The sequence below is a fragment of the Cydia pomonella genome, chromosome 19 (genome assembly GCF_033807575.1).
Source record: "Cydia pomonella isolate Wapato2018A chromosome 19, ilCydPomo1, whole genome shotgun sequence".
NCBI classification, from domain to species: domain Eukaryota; kingdom Metazoa; phylum Arthropoda; class Insecta; order Lepidoptera; family Tortricidae; genus Cydia; species Cydia pomonella.
The window spans coordinates 18,197,539-18,224,797 of record NC_084721.1 but is presented as its reverse complement, the minus strand read 5'-3'; the positions used below and the strand labels follow the sequence as shown (position 1 = coordinate 18,224,797).

General features: G+C 35.1%; 1 protein-coding gene across 2 annotated transcripts in view; it reads right to left on the bottom strand.

Annotated features, from left to right (window-relative positions):
• LOC133528126 (hemicentin-1) overlaps positions 1-27,259 on the bottom strand; it is a 569,794-nt gene that overhangs the window by 35,791 nt on the left and 506,744 nt on the right. For both annotated transcript variants that reach the window (XM_061865357.1, XM_061865358.1), the window contains 8 exons: positions 24,734-24,885; positions 22,429-22,570; positions 20,719-20,849; positions 16,090-16,249; positions 9,007-9,163; positions 8,269-8,408; positions 7,356-7,492; positions 5,298-5,463 (listed from right to left, as the gene is read on the bottom strand). In XM_061865357.1, coding sequence (XP_061721341.1) covers positions 5,298-5,463; positions 7,356-7,492; positions 8,269-8,408; positions 9,007-9,163; positions 16,090-16,249; positions 20,719-20,849; positions 22,429-22,570; positions 24,734-24,885 — 1,185 coding nt within the window. The remainder of the gene's footprint in view (positions 1-5,297; positions 5,464-7,355; positions 7,493-8,268; positions 8,409-9,006; positions 9,164-16,089; positions 16,250-20,718; positions 20,850-22,428; positions 22,571-24,733; positions 24,886-27,259) is intronic.

Genomic DNA, 27,259 nt, shown 5'->3' with positions numbered 1-27,259 from the left:
TGGCGATCACAATAGATCAGAAATGGTCGCAGTGATACATAGGCTGAAGAGCCTTACATAGCCCCTAATAACAAGAAGAAGAAAAAGAAGAAGAACATCACAAAAATAAAATAAAGACATTAATATTCTGCTGTAGCTACTTTGTACCAAAGAGATCGAAAAATCCCTCAATCTAATAAGGATCTAAAACACGAATATCTTAAATTAAATTTCACAATAACTGTCATTTATTTTTTATCTTTCATTTGACTGGTAAAATGCATCTCTCTACAAAATTATACTCCAGAAACCAAATTGACAAAAATACAATTGTGTACCAAAACAGCATCACCGGTCTGTTTAATGCAGTTCTGTTTTAATTAATTTACGGCAAGTTATAAAATAGAGACTGAATACTTCACAATCTAAATCAACAAATGAAACTATACTGTAAATACTAACAATACGGCGGAAGATCGATTGGCAGGTAAAGTTTATTGTATGCAGTTTTTAATGCAGTCGTCTTCCGGTAAATGTCGGAAAATAAACGTAGCTCTGACGTTTATTGCCTTTGATGTAGTTAACATTTCTTGTACTAAAACGGGAAATTAGTAGAAAAAGATAATTAAAAGTATGTGAATTTACTATGACATAACGTTTGATACACAAATGTTTTCACAGGGAGAATTAATTAAACAAGAAAACAAGAGACATTGTTAGTTATTTTTGGTAAAATTTTGTTCTGTACCAAACGTAACAGATGTTTTTATTTCTCACGGAATTAATTAATGTACCTAAACTGTTTGAAGCTGTTTGAAGTTGCAGGTTTGGATCGAGAGTTGTAGTAGGTGGCGATCACAATAAATCAGTACCCCTAGTGTAACTTTGATCGACATCATAACGTGACGAACGCGTTTGCGTTAAGTCTCATTTTGTATAGGATTTTGAGTTTCCAAAACGTCCCGCTTGGCGCGCTCTTTCGAAATCCAATACAAAATGAGACTAAACGCAAACGCGTACGTCACGTTTGGAAATCGAATTTAGTTACACTAGGGGTACAGGAATGGTTGCAGTGATATTTAGGCTGTAGAGCCTTACATAGCCCCTGACAAAGAAGAAGAAGAAAAAACAAACTACGGCACTGTCCGTGTATCATATCAGGGGACCTCAAAATGTGTAAGGACCCGCAGAAATTGAATTATTTAGAAGAACCGTGATTACCGGTCCCAGCCTAAAATATGTAAATGTTCATAAGTTTGTGTATACGTTACTGTTCATAAGTTTGTGTAAGGTGAAATTTAAAAATGCGGCGCTTGCTCGCTTCCCGAAACCCGCGCTCATCCAGATACTTCGCGCGTAGTGCTATTGCGCTAGCTTATTCTATATGGAGGTATGCGGCAAAACGGTTTCATCATTTAAAATAAAAAAGCAAGAATTGATCGAGAAATCACAACTAACGAATAACTATTTTACCTAAGAATTTGCATGAGTTTTGTACCTAATTGCTGAGATCATAGAATCAAGATACCTGACACAAAAATTTACACAGCGTCTTAAGAATTCGAGTAAATAAGAAAGTGAATCATTATGAACATTTTAGCATACCAAAGTATTTGTGGCAAAATTATGTTTTCTATAAGGAAATAAAGGGTCTAGCAGGCTAAGCGAACAAGAAGTGCCCCCAACGACGGATTTTGTCGATATTTCTGGTAGTGTACTGTTAGGTCCTAAGGACCCTCCATGCTTAACATCAGACCTCGATTCTCTTTTGTTTGCGAGTTATTCAGGATAACGTAAAATAATTAGGGTATCATTGAAAGTGTCATATTTTATAAACGATTCAAGTTACGTGAACCAAACAAAATTATATTTGATAACAATAAAAAAAACTACAAAATGCATATTTTTTACCAGCATCCTGTCCTTAAACTTCATTGCAAAAAATAAAAATATTTTTTTCCTTCCAATTTTTTTTTACTTTTCGCGGAGGTACACCTCCAAAAAAAATATGCATGAGTAGCCACTAATTCCCACTACATACACATATAAAAATATTTGCACAAATGTTCGTGCTTCATGTCAAAAAAAACGATTCTCCAATAAGTAGTCACTGGCATTATATGTACAGATAGAAGTACATCAACGATGACGTGTCAGCTTTGATAACATCTGACACATAATATTATCTGCATTTGTTTTTTGCATTTTGTAGTGGAAAATGGAAAACATTAAGTGCAAGTCTTGTAAAAAAGCGGCCAAGTGCGAGTCGGACTCGCCCATGAAGGGTTCCGTACCATTTATGACGTATTAAAAAAAACTACTTACTAGATCTGGTTCAAACCAATTTTCGTTGGAAGTTTGCATGGTAATGTATATCATATATTTTTTTTAGATTTTTCATTCTATTATTTTAGAAGTTACAGGGGGGGGGGGGCACACATTTTTTCACTTTGGAAGTGTCTCTCGCGCAAACTATTCAGTTTAGAAAAAAATGATATTAAAAACCTAAATATCATTTTTGAAGACCTATCCCTAGATACCCCACACGTATGGGTTTGATGAAAAATTTTTTTTTTTTAATTTTTATGACGTATTAAAAAAAAAACTACTTACTAGATCTCGTTCGAACCAATTTTCGGTGGAAGTTTGCATGGCAATGTATATCATATATTTTTTTTCAATTTTTCATTCTGTTATTTTAGAAGTTACGGGGGGGGGACACTTTTTACCACTTTGGAAGTGTCTCTCGCGCAAACTATTCAGTTTAGAAAAAAATGATATTAGAAACCTCAATATCATTTTTAAAGACCTATCCATAGATACCCCACACGTATGGGTTTGATGAAAAGTTTCAGTTCTAAGTATGGGGAACCCCCAAAACTTATTGTTTTTTTTCTATTTTTGTGTAAACATCATAATGCGGTTCATAGAATACATCTACTTACCAAGTTTGAACAGTATAGCTTTTATAGTTTCGGAAAAAAGTGGCTGTGACAGAATCGGACAGACAGACGGACATGACGAATCTATAAGGGTTCCGTTTTTTGCCATTTGGCTACGGAACCCTAAAAAACATTAAAAAATATCCGTAGGAAACAAAAATGCATAGAAACAGAGCAAGAGGCTGATTTATATAGCAAATGCACTAATATGTTAATTTGCATAAATGATCTATTGTGTGGTAAGTGTCGGCTTTTAGTGTATAAACATAAAGCAGTAGCATCAACTTCTGCGAGTACATGCACAACAATTGGCGATGCTGGCTCTGCGTCTGCAACCTACTGCTTAAATATGACACTTTCAATGATACCCTAATTATTTTACGTTATCCTGAATAACTCGCAAACAAAAGAGAATCGAGGTCTGATGTTAAGCGTGGAGGGTCCTTAGGACCTAACAGTACACTACCAGAAATATCGACAAAATCCGTCGTTGGGGGCACTTCTTGTTCGCTTAGCCTGCTAGACCCTTTTATTGTAAAAGAACAAAAGTTAATTCCTTGTAAATATATAAACCGTGAAAAGTTTAAATATCTCGAATACTGCAATATTTTTTTTTCACAGGTTACACCTTTGTTTACATTTACTCTGCTAAAATAACAATAACACACTTTACATAAAGAGAAAAACTTAACTACTCATTTTATTATTCCACCCTTTTATGATTATTTTTTCCTCATTTTAATGTAAAACTTATGTTAGTACACAAGCCTAGCATGATCGCTTCCGATTTAGACCCACTCGATCCAAACACCATTACTCTAATCATACTCAATTACATTCTATAGGTGTCCTTACTTATAAAACGTGCAATCTCCCTTTCAGGGGATTTAGTAAACTGTACTTTATTATAAAAAGATTAAAGTGCATTTCGAATACAACAGGTATAAGTTAAGCACCATGTCAAAGCACTCGAGCCTCGAATTTAAAGTCAACTTTAAATAATCACACAATCACAAACGTAATCACTCAGTTCTCAAACGTCATAAGAACCGTTAAAATTCTAGTTAAATAAGCCTTTTTATATACTGGCAGAGTATTTTAGTGCAAATGTTTCTCAAATTGGCGGTTCGCTCGGCCGCGGTAGTTTATTCGACTGCAATCAGGAAATACGGCACGACCGCAGTTGACTTCATTAGTGACTTCGGGTTTTAACATACCGTGTAAATGAATATAGGGAATTCGGATCGGTTCGGAGAAATATGTTACGTGCAATTTTTCAGATATACACGTATTTTCTGAATTAAAATGTATTTGCATGACCAATAATTTTAAGTTAATGGCAGAAAATAACTGTTAAGTATACAGGATAATGATTTTTTCAGTTTTTTCTAAAGCATGCGACACTTAAACGTACACAAAATATTGATTTAAACCAACACGATTTTCATTCGATGTTTGTGGAACCAGGTCGGTGTCTGCGGGCAAGTTTGTAGTACCGAGGGTCTCTAATTATTACGACGATAGGTGTCTCCATAAACGCCTACCCTATATATTTAACAGCCTGCCCTCTGACATCAGGCAGGAAGCCAACAAAGTTAAGTTTGGTAAAAAGCTGCGTAGTTACCTTGTAAACTGCATAAAATAATTATTAAGCATATAGATATAGAAACGAATTTCATTGTAATATAAATATAAATATAAGAGAGTAGAGACTGCACGATCCCACAGTCCAACCGTGTAAACTGTTTTGTGGGACTCCGTATCTGTTTGAGATGTATCATTTTATGTTAATAATAAATAAATAATAATAATAATATTCATAATTTAAAAACGAATACGGGATTTAATCGCGTAAACTTACGTTTATTATATGGCCTAACGTTTCGAACGTGACGTTACGTTCGTAATGGTGGTACAGTCAGCATCAAAAGTAACGGATGAAACAAGGTGTCAAAAGTATCTACCATTCTGTAAAAGTTTAACATAAAGTGATGGTTCTATATGTAGAACAATTAAGATAAGTAGTAAAAAATATACTTTTGATCGTGAATTTTAGAGATTTATCTATATTTCGATAAGTTATCCGGAATATCAGATACTTTTGGCGCGTTGTTTCATCCGCTACTATTGATGCTGACTGTACAGGCAGACTGTCTGTGACCACGAACGTAATTATTATGTAGGTAAAGAGGCTCAGGAGACGATCTGAGACTCCTTAAAGATACGATTCTGTACATAAAATAAAATCTTGCAAATTATTAATAATCATTCACACTTATGAATTTTGATATATTATCCTAAAGGTTAGGGTATACCCCGTGTACCTCAGGGACAGGTAGGGACAGAGACAGCAGGTCTTGGGATCAGCATACTTACCAGTATACTTGGCTTGTCCTTTCAGGGTGACAGTTTCAATTGTTGACACGTCGCTTCGACCCTTTGCGTTGACCGCGTATAAGTCGATGCGATAGCTGACGCCGGGCGGCAGCCCTTTGATCTCGAAGAAAGGGGGTGTTCGGTTTGTAGACACATTGTAGCGGACCTGTTAAAAATAATACATTGTTACAAAAGAAAAAATGTCATATAATATTGTTGGGTTCAATAGTATCTCCCACTGGCTAATTTAAACTAATATTTTATTGCACACAACAAAATACATAAATGTATAAATAAATTGAATTATAACAAACGTGCCGCTAAACAACGATGACAAGGAGTTTAAATACCTTTTAAAAAAATGATAATGTCAATCCTTGTCTGCTTATTTCTTTTCAATACACTATTAATAATAGACGATTTTATTCCCCTATTTTATCACGTCTAGCTCAAACTTATATCGAAGCTGTGATGAAATTTTAAAGACCTAGTAAAAGCAAAGTTTGATACATAACTCTACGAAACTAATTTAATCTCCACTACGTACAGCGGGTGTGTTATATTAGCTATATTAAAATATAACAGACAAAAATTTTATATTGTATGCTCGTCTAAGATATAAATTTGTTATTATACACAAATTAATACTCTCAGGAACACTGGCATCGGAAACATCGCATTGAAATTCTAAACAGTTTTTGTAATACAAGTTTAATAGTTATGCTTTCTATAACAACGGAATCTAATATGATAATATTGATAATTATGAATGAGTGTAAGTTTTATACAAAAAAAAAACTTGTATCAACCAAAACGGTAATTCCATTCACAGTTAATTCTTCTGTTAATAATACTGCTATGTATGTTTATGTATGTTTTGATGTAAATGATAATAATTTTAGTGACTTATATATCACTACCGATATAATTTGACACCAAACACAGCCATTTAAATAACAACAGTTGTACATATTTGAGCGAAACGAACGGAAAAGTAGTTTTGCATAAACAGGATTACCGATACCAATGTGATACTGTACCGATAAACCGCCTGCTCATGTTGTATCGGTGCGATCAAATCAACGCGATGCCTTTGGGGTTGAATACAGGACCATTCATATAGAACCAGCATGCGTGAGTCAACGGCACAAAAGAACCTGTATTATTACGATAAATACACACTATTGGTTAAGAAATTTGAGGTCATATTTACCTGGTTATTGCAATAACTCGACTCGTACATATTCTGAATACACAAGTGCCATTGCGAAATTTTTTGCCGAACGCTATCAAATGATTGTGGGACGTTTTTGTTGCATTGTTTGTTTGTCAAGCATTTGGACAGAGTTCCGCGAATTTCGAATTCAGTTCGAAACAAGTTCTATGTATTTTTTAGTTTTTGCAATGTGTGCGGTTTTATTTAAAAAACAAACAGTTGCAAAAACCGTAGAAAAATCTAACAAAGAAAATATTTACGTGAATATATTCTGTACTGGTACTTTTTAGAAACATTTATGTTTAAAATAATTTAGAAAAATTCCTAGTACAAACAGCATAAATAACAACAATTTCAAACATCTTATGCCTTGGGAAAATAAAAACCTAGACAAAGCTAAACTAAAAAAAAAGCTAAAGCTATACAAAAGACAAAGTTACTTTGTGCTATGTTTGCAAATGGCTAACATTTATTCAATTTGGTATGATCTTGATAATAAGGATCTTCAATTTCTCACAAATATTTCTACATTTCTATCCTGTTGGAGCAACGTCAAATACAATCCCACTTGACTCGGGGAAAATAAAGTTTAAATAATAACAATTCTTGGATATAACATTTGAGAATATTTTTGAGAATAAAATTTCTTAAGTCAGATAAAACTTATCAGAATACGCGTCTCTTCTAGTACCTATGTCACTTGTACCGGCCCTGAGCTAATCTTATCCAGAAGTGACCCGCAATCTTTCGAATGTCGTCCACCCAGCGTGCCAACGGACGCCAGGCGCTCCAATCGTTCTGCTTGGCAACATGTCCCATCTAACTCAAACACTAACACTCACAATCAAAGATGGCAGCTCCAGCAACTCCATGAGAAAGGTCTGGGGAAGACCACCATCGAAGTTCTCGACGCACTCCACATATAAGGAGTCGATGCTCTGGTTCGCCACCGTGCAGTTTTGCAGGTGGAATGGACGGCCTGGGAAAATAACACAAATGTAGGTGGTAGCACTTGCACTCTCAGCATAATCATAGTTAAGGGGCCATACACATTTTATATTATGATTAACTCGTTTGCGTCTTTCCTGTAGACAACCTTAAGGAAATCTAAAGCTAATTTTTGCGCTGCACCTTTACATGTGGGGTACATTTTTTCAGTAAGTACTTGAGACTAAAATGGGATAAACAAGATATTCACATAATTATGGACCAGAGTCGATAACTTTTCTTGTATTGTCCACAGAAGTGACCTTTGTCTAAAATGTGTTTGAACCTTATCTATAATTATCAGAGACAACCAGTAGATTCCTATGCTTTAGACTGAAATAACCCTATCTATATATCCATCATCTTGACCGTTCATTAAAGCTGTTTTCAACCAAAGCCAAAAAAACATGGAAAAGGCGACGAATGGCAATAACTTATGAGAAGACGAGCAAACCCTACGGTTATGTCCACAGTCATTTTCAGAGTGTTTGCTATTTAAAACTTACAACATAATGATTTAAAATTCAGCCTGTAACCAGATTCGGTTCGGTTCGGTTTTTGGGTTCAAATTAATTAATTTGAAACGAAACTTTTTATTTGCAGGACACTCTTATTATATGGGTACCCTATCACGTCATCTTTTTGTATTGTTTTTTTTTGTACAGAATTTTTAGAACTTTAAGGATGCGATGAGGCTTGGATCGTGTATTTGTTTTAATCGTAAAATGATTAAATATAAATAAATGAAGATCAGCTCCACCGACTCACCAGCCGCCACCAGCTGGAACGAGCACGGCACCTTCTGCTGGCCCACTGAGTTCTTCCCGTAACACATCAGCGTGCCGTACTCCATGTCGGTGGTGGGAGTATAGTTCAACGTTGACTTGTGGCCGTTGCTGTTGAATAACCTGAAGAAGGAACTGGGCTTTAGTATAAAATGCTAAATTGACAATCATTAAGGTTTAAGTCAAATGCTCAGGTCGTCCCAAGATAGACCTTGTCAGACAGCTTTTAACAAGCAGGTTAGATATTACCCATGACAGATTAGGCCTTTCCATCCGGTCTGATATGATCGAGCACGTTACGTACGATTTAACACGTCTCTAGAATTCATTAATAAGTTAGCAGATCTCGATTTTCCGGACAAGTATTGGTTGAGAAGCCACGAACGTCAGCAACCAGGGATCGACTTAAGAAGTAAGGAAAAGCTCGCGCAGATAAAGTTTGATCGAGTTTGTTGCACCTCAGTAGTTCGCACTAAAATCACATGAGAGTCCTCCCACTGTCTCCTTTCAAACAATCTAAGAATTAGGTTTCTAGATGGAATTTATGTGAAGGGATGTAAGACGAAAGGAAAACCAAGGAAAGGTGTGAAAGATGATATGAAAAGGAAGCAGATAAATGATGAGATGACAAACGAAAGGAAGATAAGGTAAAATACATTCCGAAGGTAAAATAGATTCCTGTTCCGAAGTGATGGAAAAGGGAAAGTAAATGATGACATACTTAGGCGCTAGATCAGTCTGCTCTCCCGAATTGTTGAACGTCCAATGAAACGACGTGACAGCCGGGTTGGCGTCGACGGAACAGTGTAAGGACACGGTTTCGTGCTTCAAAGCTCCGAAGAGTTCTCCATCGCGTTGTTGGGCACATACTGGAGCGTCTGTTGACAAATGGTGTAATTTAATTTTAGGATATAAATAAATAGGCGACTCAGCTGGTACGGTACTCTAAGATGATTTACACTCATACCATACGTGGTCTATGTAGATATAATAAAACAAGATTCAAGAAGAAATACCGCTGCTTATCACCATACTGGGGTGCAATTTGGTATGACGTTTGAAAAGTGCGAGGACAAACGAAACCAAGTAACACTTCTTATAAAGTCGATGTCCATATAAGTATGATGTATCCCGTCGATTTAAATTCTTTACAGCATCTTGATCGAAGGTAGACTCCCAGCGGAGGCACGCGATATAATCGTTTTGCATATGTTTATGAAATTACCTACCTATACACATAGATTAGTATATATTATTACCCTATAAAGACACAACTGTACAAGAGCTCAGATTCTAACCTACTCATCACACCTTACTTTTGAGTTTTTAGGGAAAAATACAACTTACTACCTTTAAAAACAATTATTACTAGTTTTAAAAATTATTATCATTAGAACGTACAAATTCTTTTGACCCAATAAAAAGAAAATAGCTAAATTACTCCTTAAATCATACACAGATTCTAAGAGCATTATAAAAATCCTGAAAGCTTTAGTTTATCGAAAATAACTTCAAGCAAAAGTCACCAATTTCAGTTTCAATTAACTTTTGCGATATTACTTTGAGAAAGTTATACTTATCCTGGTTCATGGCACCAGAATAATGAAGAATAAGACTGAAACTCTATAATGATGAAAATAGCAAGAAAACTATCAAAGTTTGAAGATTAAATCTAGATTGATAGCGCCAAGTTTGCTAAGATAATAGCTAGAGGCATTTTAATGAGAAGCTTATATTTAAAGAGAAAAAAATTAACAAAAGATGTCCTGAATATTTATTTTTATATAGAAGGCAAACGAGTTGACGAATCGCCTGATGGTAAGCGATTACCACCGCCCATGGACACCCGCAACACTAGAGGAGTTAATAAGTGCGGAGCCGGCCTTTGAGATGGGAGTACGCTCTTTTCTGGAAATACCGCAAGCGATAGTTTATTCCACAGTTTTGCTGTACGAAGCAGGAAGTTTCTGGAGAAACGCACAGATGATGACTGCCAACCATCTAAGTGGTGTAGATGGAAATGTTGTTGCATAGAGCGATTTTGTATTAGGTCGAGACGTCTGATAATAATATTACTGAATCTTTCGATTTTCTCTTAAGTGTTACGATATGAACGAATCTGTTTTGGTCTTAGTAAAAAAAACAAATACTGTCGAATAAAAATACTCCTTATCATTTAAAAAATATTTAAATAGCAGTACCCCTAGTGTAAATAAATTCGATTTCGAAACGTGACGTCCGCGTTTGCGTTTAGTCTCATTTTGTATGTGATTTAGAAAGAGCGCGCCAAGCGGGACGTTTTGGAAACTCAAAATCCTATACAAAATGACACTTAACGCAAACGCGTTCGTCACGTTATGATGTCGATAAAACTTACACTAGGGGTACAGTAGTATTTACAAACTCAATTAATTCTGATACTCTTCGACTTGGACTTTGGTTTACGCTGTACGCAGCGTATAGCGTCACTGAAAGACTGCATTATTTCTTTATTTAGAGAGTAACGCGGTAGCGGTGGTAGGTATATTACGATACGCGATACGCTGCGCTTTGACGCAGCGCACAGCATCAAACGAATACCAAGGCCTAAGTTCCCCTACATAACCATGAAGCGTTTTAATGAGAAAATTAATAATAACAAGTGTGTCCCTTATTGCGTTACCTGGTAAATTAAATTCGCCCCGGGCCTTTACGCTGCATTCCACAAAAGCGCTCGGAAATTTAAAGCATTTTCAAAGAAAATGCTAGTTTTAATACGCTATTATGGGTAAAATGCGGGTAAGTAAGCATGTTATATTTTGGCGAGCGTCTTAAAAACGGTTTAGAATGCGATTAAACTGATTTAAACTGAATATGAAGGATATTACAAGAATAGGTACATAAAATATTGTCTTATTTTAACATGATAGGATTGATTTATTGATAATGGAAAAGTAATCAATATGATATACAACATTAAATTATAAACTATAATTAAAAACGAAACTAAAAATTGAATAAGACTAAAAATATCTAAAATAAAACTATAATAAATCTAAAAAAGGATCCTGCGACATAGTACCGAAAACGCTGGCAGCATTTTCTCGCTGGATTGTTAAACTAATACGCTAAGCGAGGAAGCTGCCAGCTCTTCGGTCTCCTGTGGCTTCTCTGAGTTTCTGTGACAGGTCTTTGGAGAGACTCAGGGCGCCAAGGCCCCATGGACAAAGGGAATTATATTTATATATTATAATAACATGATCGTTTCTTAAGAGGGGGTATCTTAAAGCCAGAAAGAAAAATAAGAAGACATAAGATATGGCGCGTAATTGACCAATAAACATAACGTTGTTTAGCTACTTAGAGTATACCTATGGAATCTGTGCACAATAAAGGAGGCAGTTAGCAACCTGAAGACACTGCTAGGTTTCGTGGAGGAGCTGGGGTGGCTAGAGTAGAGCTACCACGTTTTCACGCAAAATAGGCATAATGGTTGTCGATTTGTGGAAAATTAAAAAACTACTTACAGTGTATTTTTGAACAATCCACATTTCACTTTAACCTATGCCTACTTGTAGTCGATTTTAAAGACAGGAAAAATATTTTTAAAACGCTTTTATTAGGTCGACCTGTATGTAACTATGTAAAGGAAACTAAGGTAACTAATTTAACTATCTTCCAAGGATCGTAGCGTCATGAAAATCTGCAGCTGTATGTAGTTCTGATGACAATACAATAATATGGTACTGTCGAACTGATCTGATGATGGAGCCGGAAGATATGAATTGGAACTTCATGATGGAACATCGTATCATAGCTGTGTTTGGATTTGTTAGAAAGGTCTTGTAATGAACTTTGACCAGGATTAGGTTTCAAGGTCTGATGATGAAGCCGGAAGATTGGCACTGGCATTCCATGATCGAATATCGTATCATGGTCGTGTTTGCACTTTAGAGAAAGGTCACATAATGCACTTTGAACACGAAAGCGTGTTTTTCTACTGTTATTTAAACTATTCATCTATTATTTATCAATCTATTAAAACACTCTAAATAAAATTAATAATTATGTATGCATCAGTAGCTTAGCTAGCGAGTAGCTTACACCACTCTTGACATTTACTCTAATCGCCGTGTGCCTGCTATACGGCCACAATTCAAAAAAATTAATTTTCTGGATTATTGCAGATTCGTATTCAAAATTGTTCAATTTACGACCTTATTTCGAGAGCCATAGCAGAACAGGTCTTTAAGAGCCTTTTTCTCACAAGTGGCCTTATGGATTTGACCGTAAATTGTCAGACGATTCCCTGCAATACAGCCACTTGCCTGCTCCCGCGGCGTTCGCACGTGAACCTGACGGCCCTTTTGAGTTGTGGCTATATAGCACACGTTATAAATGAAGCTTTTGAGTTGCGTCCTAGAAAATAATAATTAGTTTAGTGATAATTACGATGAATCCCTATAAATACAAAAGAAACAAACGGCAATTGGTTGTGTCAAAGCAGTAAGTATTACACTTATTATTACAAAATTACCAGCTCGCTACAGTCGCTACCGAAACTACCACAACGCAACAAAATGATTAAGCAAATCTCAACTTTGTTTTCTTACAAGTGCGGTTCAATATGGCTCATCAGTGAGGGTCGTGAGCCTAATTCATATTTTTATAATTATACCCGTCTGAAGAAAGATAAGCATTGAGCATGTTTTCGAAGAGTGTGTATGTATTTAACTAACATTTTATTGTGTATAATATTATGTGTGTCTAATTCTATAGCACGCTTTACTGTCAATAATATGCAACGGATTTTATTGTGTAACTGTAAGGTAAATTACTAACTGTGTTCGGGATGGTGTCATAATATTGGAATTTTGTTAAATATTATAATAACTGCTTTTATTTTGGGGACTTTGGCGCCAAAAATTAAATCACTTGGAAAGTCGTTACTTTGATATGTTTACATTTACTATTTACTTATTTGATAATGGTAAAGGCATTTTCGTGGTAATGACTGTGTTTAATGTTTTTTTCGGTGTGTGTCCTAGCTATTCAATTTATTTCAATTAAAATGCTTTTATGAAGAATGATAGAAACTAGATATGTTTTATATGCTTGCTTGTTTTAGATCTAAAATTTCCAGGACTACGAGTAGATCTGCTAACACACGTAATGCCACCTCGGACAGTCTCTCTCGTGTGACACCTTTGTCAAAAGCGAAGGATTCACCAGAAAACAGAAGTTTTTCCTGTCTTGATTATGACCTAATGAAAGACATGTTCAAAGGACGTGGAAGACTATTATTGGACGCTGCTCGAGCCCTACAAGATTCACCACCAACTATAAGCGATTTTAATTTTTCCGAAAGTCACTCGCAATATACACAATGCATTAATGAACTATTACAGACTGATTATTACATACGTTGATTCTACTAAAGTAACGAAGAAAAAATATTTTGTATAACAACGCTTTTTTTATTAGTGCTAAGTTGTGATACATTGTGATATTCGTTATTTCTTGAACTGATTACCTATGATTGAGTTTAGTGTCCAGTAGTTACGTGTTATTCATGTGTATTGTGTATTGGCCTTTTAAAGGAAAATATACAGCAATTTACTACCTTTGTATTTTTTAAGTCTACTTAAAGAAGACTGATTATTACATACGTTGATTCTACTAAAGTAACCAAAAAAATAAGAAGTTATCTACTTGTAAGAATTAACTTACTGAATACATTATAATAAATAAATTGCCTGCAATGTTCTTAAAGATGTTGATTTCACAAATTAGCAAGGAACAGTATTGTGTTTTGATTTCTTATTTTATAATATAGTAGGTATTCTAAATACTTTTTATTATTTTGAATGTTTTAAAAAAGAAGTTACAAAGTTTTATTTGTTCAAATTTTATAAAGAACCTTTTAAACTATTAATATTATTTGGTAATGCCATGGTATAATGTTGCTGATTATAAGCTAGTTACACATATTATCGCGTACAGTGATCTTGTTCCTATCAAAGTTGATAAAATAAAGGGATTTTAACTATTTTGGTGTTTTTATTTATATTTGCATGGTCACCTTTATCCAATAATTTTGTGTTTAAATTTGGCCGCATCCCAAAATCTTTAAAAAACGTTTCCGCAATACGGCCACAACTCTAAATACCTGTCTTTCGGGCCTTGTGTCTTAAAAATAGACATTTTCTTTTAAAAAGTGGCGTGGTCATAAGGAGGGTTATATCATTCCGAGTAATAAAAGCTAAATTTTAAATTCATAGACCTAAAACTAAAGGAGTAAGAACCTATTAAACACCCCGAACTATACTCTCACAACTTTGAGACGCGATTTCTCGAAAAAACGGTTTTTTGAGATGTGGCAGTGTAGCAGGCACACGGCGTAATCATTATTACTACAATCTTTAGCCTATCATTATTCTAAAATATCATATAAGGTAAATTATGAAGCCTTTGATGCATTATTGCAAACATTCTCTCAAAACAAGCGCTACTCGGAAACCTTACAAAACTTCACGTCTAACAACAAAAGATATACTAACGAAGCCAATCAAACTAGAACCATTCAATAGAACACGTTGGAAACCTAAGCTGACACGAACGACTCATAAATGTACTCTAAACGTTGTCAGGGTTTAGGCATTTAGCGACCAATCTAGGCGTCCGACCGAAATCCGTCTAGCGTCCGAACATCCACAGACATATCTGAATAGAACATGTGAATGCACTCTAAACGATTCGATTCCGTCACCACATCTTAATCAGGTTGAGTCGCTCAACTGATCTCGCTGACGCAAACTCTGTAGGAATATTCTAGTGGAGTAATTCAAGTGTGGTGCGAAAGGGTACTGGATTATCCCCAGGGTACCTTCCCCCACACTGATCGATCACTATACTGCTCAGTACTCTGCTCCAGAGCTCAAGTCAGGTTAGAACAATATCTGTAAACGTTGTTGGGTTAAGCATTTAGCACCTGATATAGCAGCCAACCAAAATCCTGCCGGTTCACCAATCGCCCAAATATGTAAGTGTAAGAAGACTGTGCAAACCTCAAGCACGTACCTCGAAAAGACAAATGCCCCTGTCTATCGATCATGCTTTACAAAGCGACGTGGCACATGTGGCACAGAATAGCCTACTAAGTCCCGATGTCCTTTTAAAAAGACATTATCAAATTTAATTTTGAACTATCATGGAATAAAGAAAGGTTCCAAAACTGCAAAAATGACTTTTGTAACACCTTTTATGTAAACCCTTTTTATGTGCAAATAAATGATTATGAATTATTAATTATGAGGGATAGAATTATTTTAATGTGAATATCACTTTCCACAATAAAGTTTCGAGATGCCATTAGCCAGGCACATAAGATCCATTCGAACTTACTGAACTCCGGTTGGATATTACTACCGCTCGGCTACCATTCTCACATGCAACATCTATTCGGATATGTCTTTCATCCAGGGATCAGAGATCGTCCAACTGGCGTTCGTCGACTTAACCCGTCAGCTTACGCAGTGCTCTCACTAAAAATTGCAACGTGATTTTGATTTGCGTTTAGTGTGAGTTTTCTATAGACAGTTGACATTCCCTTAACTCACATACACCTAATTCAAATGCCTGGCGATTACTAGTAGATCTATAATTTGCCAAACTTCCATTTTCCCGATTGCGTTTCTTTTCAAACATCGACAGTTTTCCAGAAGGGACACAAATTTAACCTGACCTTGGTTTTTGCAGAATGTCGCCGTTAAGAATGTAGAATTGATTATTAATGAGATCCTTGGTAAAATAAGTCTTGACTTACATCTGACCAGCAAGGACACGGGATTGCTAGTGCCTTTCCCTTCGCTGTTGGCGGCCATGCAGGTGTAATCGCCAGCCGCAGCCCTGGTTACCCTCTGGAGAACCAAGCTCTGGGCGCTGAGTATGATGCCGTCAGCTTCGTTGTGGAGGATCTCGGTGTTCTACAAAAATAAAATGCAGGTTACATACTAGTACAGGGGTCGTCGAGGGAAGGTGCAGATGCGGGTCTTCATCAAGTTAAAATGTAATATCTTGGAGCTCAAGGAGAACAATATTTGCGGCTGTTCGATGTTCATTAAAGTAGTCATTTCTACTGGGGTTAACTCTTCTTCTCAAAAGTTTGCCGATCCCAGAACAAACAGCGGTAGGTAGCGAATTTTTGATATTAAAACGCAGCCGACTCATGATGATAAAGTAGGTTGAAACAATGTCCAAGAAGTTTCAAACCGGTGATTTAAATGTGATTTTTATCAAATAGTTAAATTCAGAAAAATCTGAATATGCCAATAATACAAGAACTTATGGAGATTTCGAATAAACTGTCTTAATATGAAAAATTAGTATTGAAGTATATACAGTACCCCTAGTGTGAATAAATTCGATTTCGAAACGTGACGTACGCGTTTGCGTTTAGTCTCATTTTGTATTGGATTTAGAAACTCAAAATCCTATACAAAATGAGACTTAACGCAAACGCGTTCGTCACGTTATGATGTCGATCAAATTTACACTAGGGGTACTGGTCTGATATTCTAAGGCAGTGGATGAATACTTGTATTTTCCTATATTACATGATAAAATATTGTTGTATTGGGCTTAAACAAGATAAAAATGTAATGAGCATTAATAAATATATTAATGTGTGTAGGTACAGTGTAAAAGTGTTTTAAATATAACAACAACAAACACGGAACGCAAAAAAAAAGAACGGATATGACTAAGAATTCACACACGCAGATCTTAAAAAACACATAATCAAATTGAGTCAGCTTCCATCAGCGGTATCAAAAGAACAACATTAATTTGGCAAAAACTTCCCCTTTGAGTTTCATAGGGCGGCAATTCTTTGCAGGCTTGCAGGAATTTATTATGGCCCTCAAAAGGCCGTCCGGAAAGTGTCATTTTTCCTTCGGAATAAATAGAGAATACTTTACGCGCAAGTTGGGTAAAGTAGTTTCATAATGTGGGTCTTTTTTAGGGTTTCGTACCCAAAGGGTAGAACGGGACCCTATTACTAAGACTCCGCTGTCCGCCCGTCCGTCCGTCTATCCGTCTGTCACCAGGCTGTATCTCATGAACCGTGATAATTAGACAATTAAAATTTTCAAAGATCATATATTTCTATTGCCGCTATAATAACAAATACTAAAAAACAAAATAAAATAAATATTTAAGGGAGCTCCCATACAACAACCATGGTTTTTTTGCCGTTTTTATAGATAATGGTACGGGACCCTTCGTGCGCGAGTCCGACTCGCATTTGGCCAGTTTTTTTGTAAGTAACATCATCATAATAAATAATAATAGATAAATAAAATACTATTGTATAATGCTATAGCAGCAAATAATCTATCATATTTTTTCTGATGTTATATTGGCAAGTTAATTTTAATAGATTTTCAAAGATGGCTATTGCGATTTCGATGAAAATTACATACGAAAATCCCAATCCGCATTGTTCTAACGTGGCTGTCTAAGTTGCCACGTGTAGTGGGACGGAAGTATTAATCTATGATCGTGATGAGGATATCATACATGATACAAAGTATAACTTCACGAAATTTCGTAAAAATAGCTGTATGGTAATATAATTTTTGCCGCGACTGTAAGTATATTTTAATAGGTATGGTATGAAGCATTTTCAATAAGTATTTTACAATCAGTAAGTTTTACCATTTCAAAGGAAATTCCCAAATTAAATTACAAGAAAAGTTGAAAATAGCCCACAAATTAACACGAATTCAAGTAGGCGATGAAACCTTATAAGTATTTATAGACTGACAAAATAGAGGAGCAAATACATTTTGGCAAATTGCTTTAATTAATAATACAACTCAATTTTAAGGCTTAAATTAAAAGGCTTCCTTGCGTAACATCTTTTTGATACCATAATCATTGTTATTATAATAATTATGGTCGAATTTTAAACAACTAAAAAATTAAGTAACTTTCTAACGAGTCTTACTGAAAATGTTTCTCAGAATTGATAATAACCAACAACGATATTTAATTCGGTCGGTGATTATGAATTTTTAACATTTTTTTTCAAAGTGGGCATATAAAATGGAGGAAAAGACGAAACAATACCTAGAACCTCCAATCTGCAATCATAATTCGTAAAATAAGAGTTTCATTTCTTCATTACCTAAAGATTGTCCCTACCACGCTTACTGAACTGACATATGTAAATTTATTAATTTCCGCTGCTCAAATGTTGTCTGGAAGGAGCTTTTTATCGATAAAACAGCCTGTTATTTCTGTTTTTTTTTTTTATTGTTTTTTTATTGAGGTGTGCAATAAAGAGTATTTGTATTTGTTGTCTGGAAGAGATCGTTCTTTAGTCATTCAGCCGCCCGTTGTTTATCTCTGTCTTTTGTATTATGAAATTATGTGTGTTTCCTTGTAACTTTTGAAGTTGTACAAAGAGAATTTGTATTGTATTATAATCTCGATCTTCTATTTTAAATGATCAACATTCAATATCTGGATATAGGCTTAATGAAAGTGCACAAAAAATAACAATATTTTCTTCATCTGCTCTTTTCTTTGACAAAATACGCACCAATTACGATCAAACCCCGGTCTGACGGGGGCAATTTTAGCTTGACGTTAATAATCCGAGGGCAAATGAGAGTGCAAATATATTTGCCTAAATGAAGACATTTTCTTGATGAAATGCGCTCTCAAATTATTATAAGTACTTCATGTGTTATACCGGCATGTAAACAGTGTGTCCCTAGCCTTTGGACAAAGCCGAAATGTACGTATGCATTAGGGTATTTAGAACCAGTGTACAAAGTATCATAACAACCGGTGTAGCGGTTTCGAAGAAATTAACAAATTACAATTTTTTACTAAGGAGCTATGTTTCTTTTTGTTGTCGATTATTGCAAATAACTTTTGTTCGAAAATTTTATTATTTTATCTTTTGTTCTAATTAAAAAAAATATTAACGTCAGATCATTCCTGAGAAGTAACAAGGTTTGTCCAATGGCTAAGGTCACCCTGTAGAACAAAATTTATGTAGTGAGCTTAAGTTTAATCTAAATTTATTAACAATTACAATATAAATATTGACACCAGATTAGTCGATATTTTATTAATCCTGGCACAGGTGCATTTTGCCTCGATCAATCATCAATAAATACAACACTTTACATAAATACGTAGTAAATCGTCATTTCAGAATAGTTTACTAAGAATAGACTTCACGTACAGGTTTGAATGTCATTCACCATTCATTACGCTCAATCCAACTTCAATGAATTCAAATACTACCTAAATACGGCCTACGCATTGTTCTATTCATTAATTGTCCACTCTGGGACAGCTAGCCTGGGCAGCTTGACCAAAATTCCCAGCGTTTACGTTCACTGCAATATGAGACTTATCCGCTTGAAATTTAAGTTTATGTTCATGTGTTAGATTTGTTGTAGTTGGGATCTTTTTATTCGACGGCTGGTGAGGCTAGTGCAGGCTGCGTCAAAATTGATAAATTCACGTTTTAAGCGATCAATTCCAGTGTCCAAGTATAATGTTAGATTTTGATTATGGATAGATTTTGAATGACTATTTGATATCATCTAAATAGAATCATAATGTTTATAACTTCAACATGTCGCGCGTGGACAAAAACACGTTAAGTTAAGCCGTAAAATTAGCATAATGTTGCAGTGTTCCTACACAGTTGCTCTCTAAAAGTTAACCGCGGTATGGATAGGTACATCTACACAAGTTAAATCGTAAACTTTTTTATGGATTATATTAGTTTATTTCTTGGCTCTACGTTACCCATTGATATTTATTTATTTTAAACTTTATTGGACATGAATAATTGTACAACAGGCGGACTTAATGCCACTATAGGCATTCTCTACCACTACCAGTCAACCATAGGGAAAAACAGAAAAGCGTCAAGGTGGGTGCAGTGAGAAATCAACAAAGTAACTTCAATGAAAATTGAACTTGTGACTTGAATGTCATATTATAATAAGCCTGAATCTTTTATTTATATAATGTCGTTGTTGTTCTTAAAAGTTCAAAAGTGTACAGCAAATGATATGTTTCTGCTCTAGAGCACTGTACTGTCTAAGTACGTTTTTTTACGATAAGCAATGAAATTTTGGTTTTAAATGGATTCGGTTCTACAATTTTCATTCTGATAATCCACTCCTCATTCCATAAATAACGATATTTTTACCTAAATTGTTAATTGAAAGTACTTCAGTAGTAAGAAATACTATCGAAGTTTATTCTTGTGGTATTTTAAAATACACATGTACCTAATTTAACTTTCCTTGTATTCAAAATGAAAAGTAGTGTTTGACTCGGGTGAAAGGCACCATTTCATCGCTTGGTTAATAATCTACTATTATCGAAATTTTAACGTGTAAGACATTTGCATACTCACATCATGGAACCACACTAGCCGATGCACTTTAGGGTTAGCCCGCACGGAGCACTCGAAGTACACGTCATCTCCCTCCTTTATCTCGTCCGGGTTAAGACTGGAGCCCATCCTCAGATCCACTATCGGAACGTCTGTGAACAATAATGGGGTTAAACGTAGCGTTGCGCCTTTGACTATCCTTCAAGCGAACGAAGCTTATCAGATTGGCTAAAGGGTGAACTCAGACAATTCTTGATAAGTGAAGTTTAAAGTATTATGCATATTTTAGATATATTTCCTTAAGAATCAAATTGATACAGCATGCAACTAAACAGTTTATCGCGATATCGATCTTTAAGTGTTCATCGCGAAATCGATTTTTTGATCAAGAGATTACTAGTATCATTCCGATCATTCGAAAAAAAGTTCATGATGCCGTTTTATCGCAATAGTGATCTGTCGCACAATAGTATCGCTCGTTTATAATTCAAAGATAAAGATAGTTTATTATTCAAGTAGGCATATTACAATGCGCTTATAAACGTCAAATAAAGTTACACTGGCTCTAACTCTACATCTCTGACCCGAGAAGATTTAAAGTTGAAAGTAGCACTCTGAACAATGTTAGAATAAAAACTATCAAACTTATAAAAACGCACAAAATTCATATAGTCTAAGCTCTCAATGATGACACATTAATTCATACAGTACCACGATTTAAATTACCTAGTCAAGTGATTGCCCGAGTTCACCCTTTTTGCCATAGAACCTATTAAAAGACATTAGCTTCAATTAATATATTATGCTCTTTAGTTTTGCTAAGCCTAGGGTCTCGGTTAGACAATGACTCTGTTCCATGCATTGTAGCCAACATAATACCGTATTAGTCGATGAATAGTTAGGCTTGGTTCCCATCTGGGCAATCTAACATCTATTCTATTTAAAAAATAACATGAACAATGCATTTTCTGTTAGTTCTTATTCGATAAACAACTAATGAAAGATGGAATAGAATCCGAAATCATATAAAAGTGTGATTTAAAATTTCTGACATTTTTCATATAGGGTCTCAAAATAGCATGAGTTACATTTATGCGTCTTTCTTGTGGAAATCATGCAATAAATATACTCTAAAACTTAATTTTCTTGTTCAATTTTCCACGGGAAAGATCTTTAAATAACACGTTATCTACATATAAAACTTTGCCCCAACTTACATACATACTCCTTCCTTGCCGTATCCGGCAATGGCGACTCCATCAACAATTCTTGTCCGGATTATGAAATGCCCTTATGTGGCTCGCAAAACCAAACTTTGTTTTGAAGATGCGGTCACACGATGCGCAATGGAGTTGTCCAGTCGAGTTGCGGGTGTATGTGTAGGAGGGCTTAGGTCGCGTCTTGCGGATATGACGCTTAGCATCTAGGTCTTCCAGACGCTGCTGCTCAAATTGAGCTACTTTCTTTTGAACACTACAACCCCCAACCCCCCAACCCCCCCCCCCCCCCAACTTACAATAGGTACAGTCAGCTGCAGAAAAAAGGTACCACCCCTGTTTGTATGCACGGGTGGTACGGGTGGTCCAAAGCGTCATTTTTTACATGAAAACGTCACCAACTACATGGCGCGTTGCGTCGGCGCTCAGAAAGAACGGGTCAGTAAATTCATTAATGAATCTACCAAGGAATCCAGGGCAACGAGACAAACACGCGTTTAGTGCAAGAACTTACAGTGCACATTAAGCCTCCATTTGTCTTCGATGGCCGAGTCGGGAATGTGCTTGTTTTCCGCCCGGCACATAAGGTACTTGCCATCGTCTTCTACTGCCGGTACGAGACTGAGGACGCTTAGTGTTTCGTTGTTTTCTGAGAACTGTAACAAACAATATTTATTTTACTAAACAGTGATTAATTACTTAAATGGTAAACATATAAAAAAGTTATTAAAATGCACTTATAAAAACTAACGACACAAGCTACTTATACTAAGAATCCTACAATGTTTTTTTTTAATTAGATATAAGACATTAATATATGTATTGTTCTTTTTTCTCTGAACTCACCATCGGCACACAAACCTCCTCAAGATTTTGCCTACGATGGGTCTTGTATTAAATTCTAGACTGTAACTTGTTTGTTTATTCAATAAATTAAAAAAAAAAAAACTGCTAAAAAGTTAACCTTTTTGCTAACGAAAGTTACGAAGAAAGGGGACATAGTCACGTGACCGCTTCTCCAAATCCCCATTCTCCTACCTAGATTGAACTGAATTATAGTATATCGCCTTAAATAAGGCCCGACGTAATTCTAAGCAGTACAGTCGGGTTCACAAATATATTTACAACCCAAATTAAAAGAAATATATTTACACGCCTCTAAGACACTGACATAAGGTCGTGAAAAAATATGTATTTTTTGGAAAGTTGTCTTGAAAAGATGTTCGTGAACTCGACCGTATCAAAACTTGTGGATATTTGTTTACATTAGGAACCAAAATCAGTATAATTAATATCCAAATTCCGAATTGTGTATAATCCAAATGATTAGAATGCATATTTTAAAAACATACAGAAAAATAAATGATGCACTGAACAAATGTTATCTAGTCACATTTAAGTAAATAAAATTCGATGTGCTTTTTGACTTTTCACCTGGTGCCCGTGTTTTGTCCTAAACTGGGTTTACAAAAACACTTTGAACATCGAATCATTTCAAGAAATACTCTAAAATCATTAAAAAATACACAAACATCAGAGCCGAACAAACTAAACTTAAGATACCAGCACATTAAAGCTAAATACGGAAGCTCTAAGAGATAAAACACAAGTATAGTAAAGACCAAGCCAATGACAAACGGACAAAGGAAGCGTTTTTGCCTTTTGAGCGGCGATCCTTTAAAAAGAATCAATTAATTAAAACACAAAAGAGCACGAGACAGCAGGAAACAGCTCACTTGGTGGCCTGATTTGAGACTTTATTCAGTCGAAAAGTGCATAGATTAAGGTAGTAACTCGAGTTTAGTTCGAACACAAGCAAAACTTCCGGCTTCACAGAATTTCAGCGCGAAGTTTATTCTTGTTAAAGTTGTAAGTCTGTGAATGTGAGTGAACCAAATAAAAATAGCAACTGCAGTTGGGGGTAGACAATTAGACATGCGCGCTACAAAAAGTAAAATAAAAAATAAAATTACACTGGGATAACAAAGCCCGAAACATTCTCCGGACATAGCAAAAAGTTGCCGATTTCGTTAGTAGGTAATTACTAAATCAAGACTAGTCGAAACGAAAATGCAATAAACATTAAAACAAAAAATATAAATAAAATAGTTTTTAATTTCATCGCAGTAGCCTCTCGTTTATTTGCACATTAAACGCCGACCGAAATTTGAACTGACGCATCCATCTTTTGTTTATTTATCTATTGTTTTCTACACAGTGTACTAAAAGCTTCGTTTGTTGATTTCATAAGTGTGCTATTAAATTTTAATTTTTTATTTTTTCAAACGGTTAAATTAATTTCTGATTAGGGACTTTTTACCATTTGCAGATTAACACAAAATATTACTTGACTAATCCGCGAAATAATAGCGAGCTAGTCAATCCGTGCTGACCCGTTTCATTTACTTGGGTATTTTTACATGCAATTAATGTGCTCACCCTCCTACTGCGAAAATAAATACGCAAATAAATGTAATAAACCACCACCAAATGTAAAAAACTCGGCTCAATTCATGCTTCGCCTTTCTATGAGGCATCATTGGATGCTGGAGGTGTCGACGGTCTGTCATCCGTTGTAATCATTAGGGGTGTACATATTAATTGGATGGAAAGAAACGATATTATTTCGCGGATTAGCAAAGTAATATTTTTGTTATAATTAATATGGATTTCCGCAAAGTAACGCCTAATTTTACTTATATTAATCATTTACTTGATTCTTTCTTATCTTACTTCGAGTCTTTGTACTCGATCTCATACCTCTATCTGCCGATACAATGTTCTCGAGCGTTAATATCGTCAGTGTATAGGACACTTACGTTTTTTGCCATCCGCTTCAGCTGCCTGTTGTTCTTCCACCACGACACGGAGGCCTCAGGCCTCGAGCCTGTCGTCTTGCACTCGATCTCGTACCTTTTGTCTGCCGATACTTGCTTTTCTTTCGTTATTATCGTCACTGTGATTGGCTTCACTGCAATAAAGCAAAAGATTCAGCTTGTAGGTTAGTCTTTACTTAATTTATCTACTGTATCTCCATGTGATGATGGTTCAACATGAAATTATAGTAGGATCAGTAAAATTTTCGAATATAAAATAATAATAAATAATAAATAAATAAATATTATAGGACATTATTACACAAATTGACTAAGTGCCAGTTGCACCAAACACAGTTAACAGACTGATCAACGTCACGTAACAGAGATCTATGAAACTTCCCATACAATAAAATTTAGCGAACGCTTTAACGGTGACAGACGGTTTGGTGCAACCGACCCTTAGTCCCACAGTAAGCTCAATAAGGCTTGTGTTGAGGGTACTTAGACAACGATATATATAATATATAAATATTTATAAATACTTAAATACATAGAAAACACCCATGACTCAGGAACAAATATCCATGCTCATCACACGAACAATGCCCTTACCAGGATTTGAACCCGGGACCATCAGCTTCGTAGGCAGGGTCACTACCCACTAGGCCAAACCGGTCGTCAAAATATATGTTGTAAGAAGGACATTTTTAGGCAATTCACGAGAAATACATATTTTATTCGAGTACATATATGCATGTTATTGCATATACGAATTATAAGCTATTAGCAGGTCAAACTTCGCCCAAATATTACACAAATTTGGCTTTTTGAGTAAGAACGTTATTTTAAATTTATTTATTTATTTAGTCTTAGTAGTCTTTGTGTGGTACTTATTCAAGTCTTAACTTGATTTGTTGTAACGTAATAATGCCTCCATAAACTAAGTTCTACCGTACCATACTCTTAAATCAATATAGATATCGAATTTAGTAGACCAAAATCATTCATAATGAAGCGTAAAACTCCTTTAACGAATTTTGGTGAAATATCCATTGTTCAGTTCTACACTCAATTGATGTTATTTCTCGAGTACCGCGTGACCCAGATTTAGAAGTAGTTTGAAATCATGCTTTTAACGTTTGAAAATTCTTGCTTCTTTTCTTAATGATTTACTTAGAACTGAAGTTGTGCTCTTATTACATGCTTTTAGTATAAATGCGAGCAGTAAAGGAGCCAGATTGGTGTGATTTTACTAGCTGACGTTTTATTTTAATTGCACTAGCTTTCATTTATTTTGTAGTTTCAATTAAATTCGTTGCTATCATCCAATTAGCCAGAAATTGGCAGCGATCGAATCAAAAATAATCTAGAGCGCAAAGAGAACTCGAGTATTTAAAAATGCACAATTACGTCGATAAAAATCGCTAAATAGACTTGAGCAATGTTTCAAATGAGCAACGATACGAGTATAACGAATTGGTTAATGGCGAAAGTCAGCCCGGGGTGACTACCATAAATTAACTTCAGTATCATTCCATTGAGTTGTTACTCAACCTTGTCAATGCGTTGACAATGAAGTGGTACGGAATCTACAAGAGAATATTGATTATTATAGACAACATTGATTATGTCTGACAATAACATCTATTATGTACGTGCATTTTTAGCAAATAAAATTTTGAAGTTGAAGTTGAAGTTGAAGTTGAAATAGTCAGCATCAATAGTAATGGATGAAATAACCTGCCAAAATATCTGACATCCTATAAAACTTTTACAAATATAATAATATTTAGATTTAGATTATATTTATTTTTAGATTTAAGTAGAGTTCGATATTTATTCTCGTAATATAAAATTACACTATCAATTATGCTAAAATAATCTACATGAATTTATATTATGTACATACATCATTAATGTTTACATAATAATTCCAAATCCTAAAAATCAAATCCTGGTAAGAGCATTTATTTATACGTGTGATGAGTATGGATATTTGTTCCTGAGTCATGGGTGTTTTCTATGTATTTAAGTATTTATTAATAGTTCTATATTATATATATATATATATATAATATATCGTTGTCTAAGTACCCTCAACACAAGCTTTATATTGATTGATTTTATTTTTTTATCGAGCTTACTGTGGGACTTAGTCAATTTGTGTAGTAATGTCCTATAATGTATTTTTTTTTTAATTATTATTTAATAAAATGGATACAATTCAAAACATCTACAATATATCTGTACAGTTCACGTTTAAAACTATATTTCACGCTCTTAATTGTTTAACAAAGAAATAAACGTATATTTTCATATGGCTAGTTATTAGAGATTGGCTGTATACTGTTGTTGCAAATAAAATGTAGATTTTCTTTACAGAATAATAAATACTTTTGATACGTAGTCTCATTCATTGTTGATTTTCGCTCTCTCTCAGTGTTATTGCGGGCAATCTGAAGTCATTTCCTGACTCCACCGAATTTGTTGTTCATGGCGTTGGTAATCAGCTTCATCACGACTGCG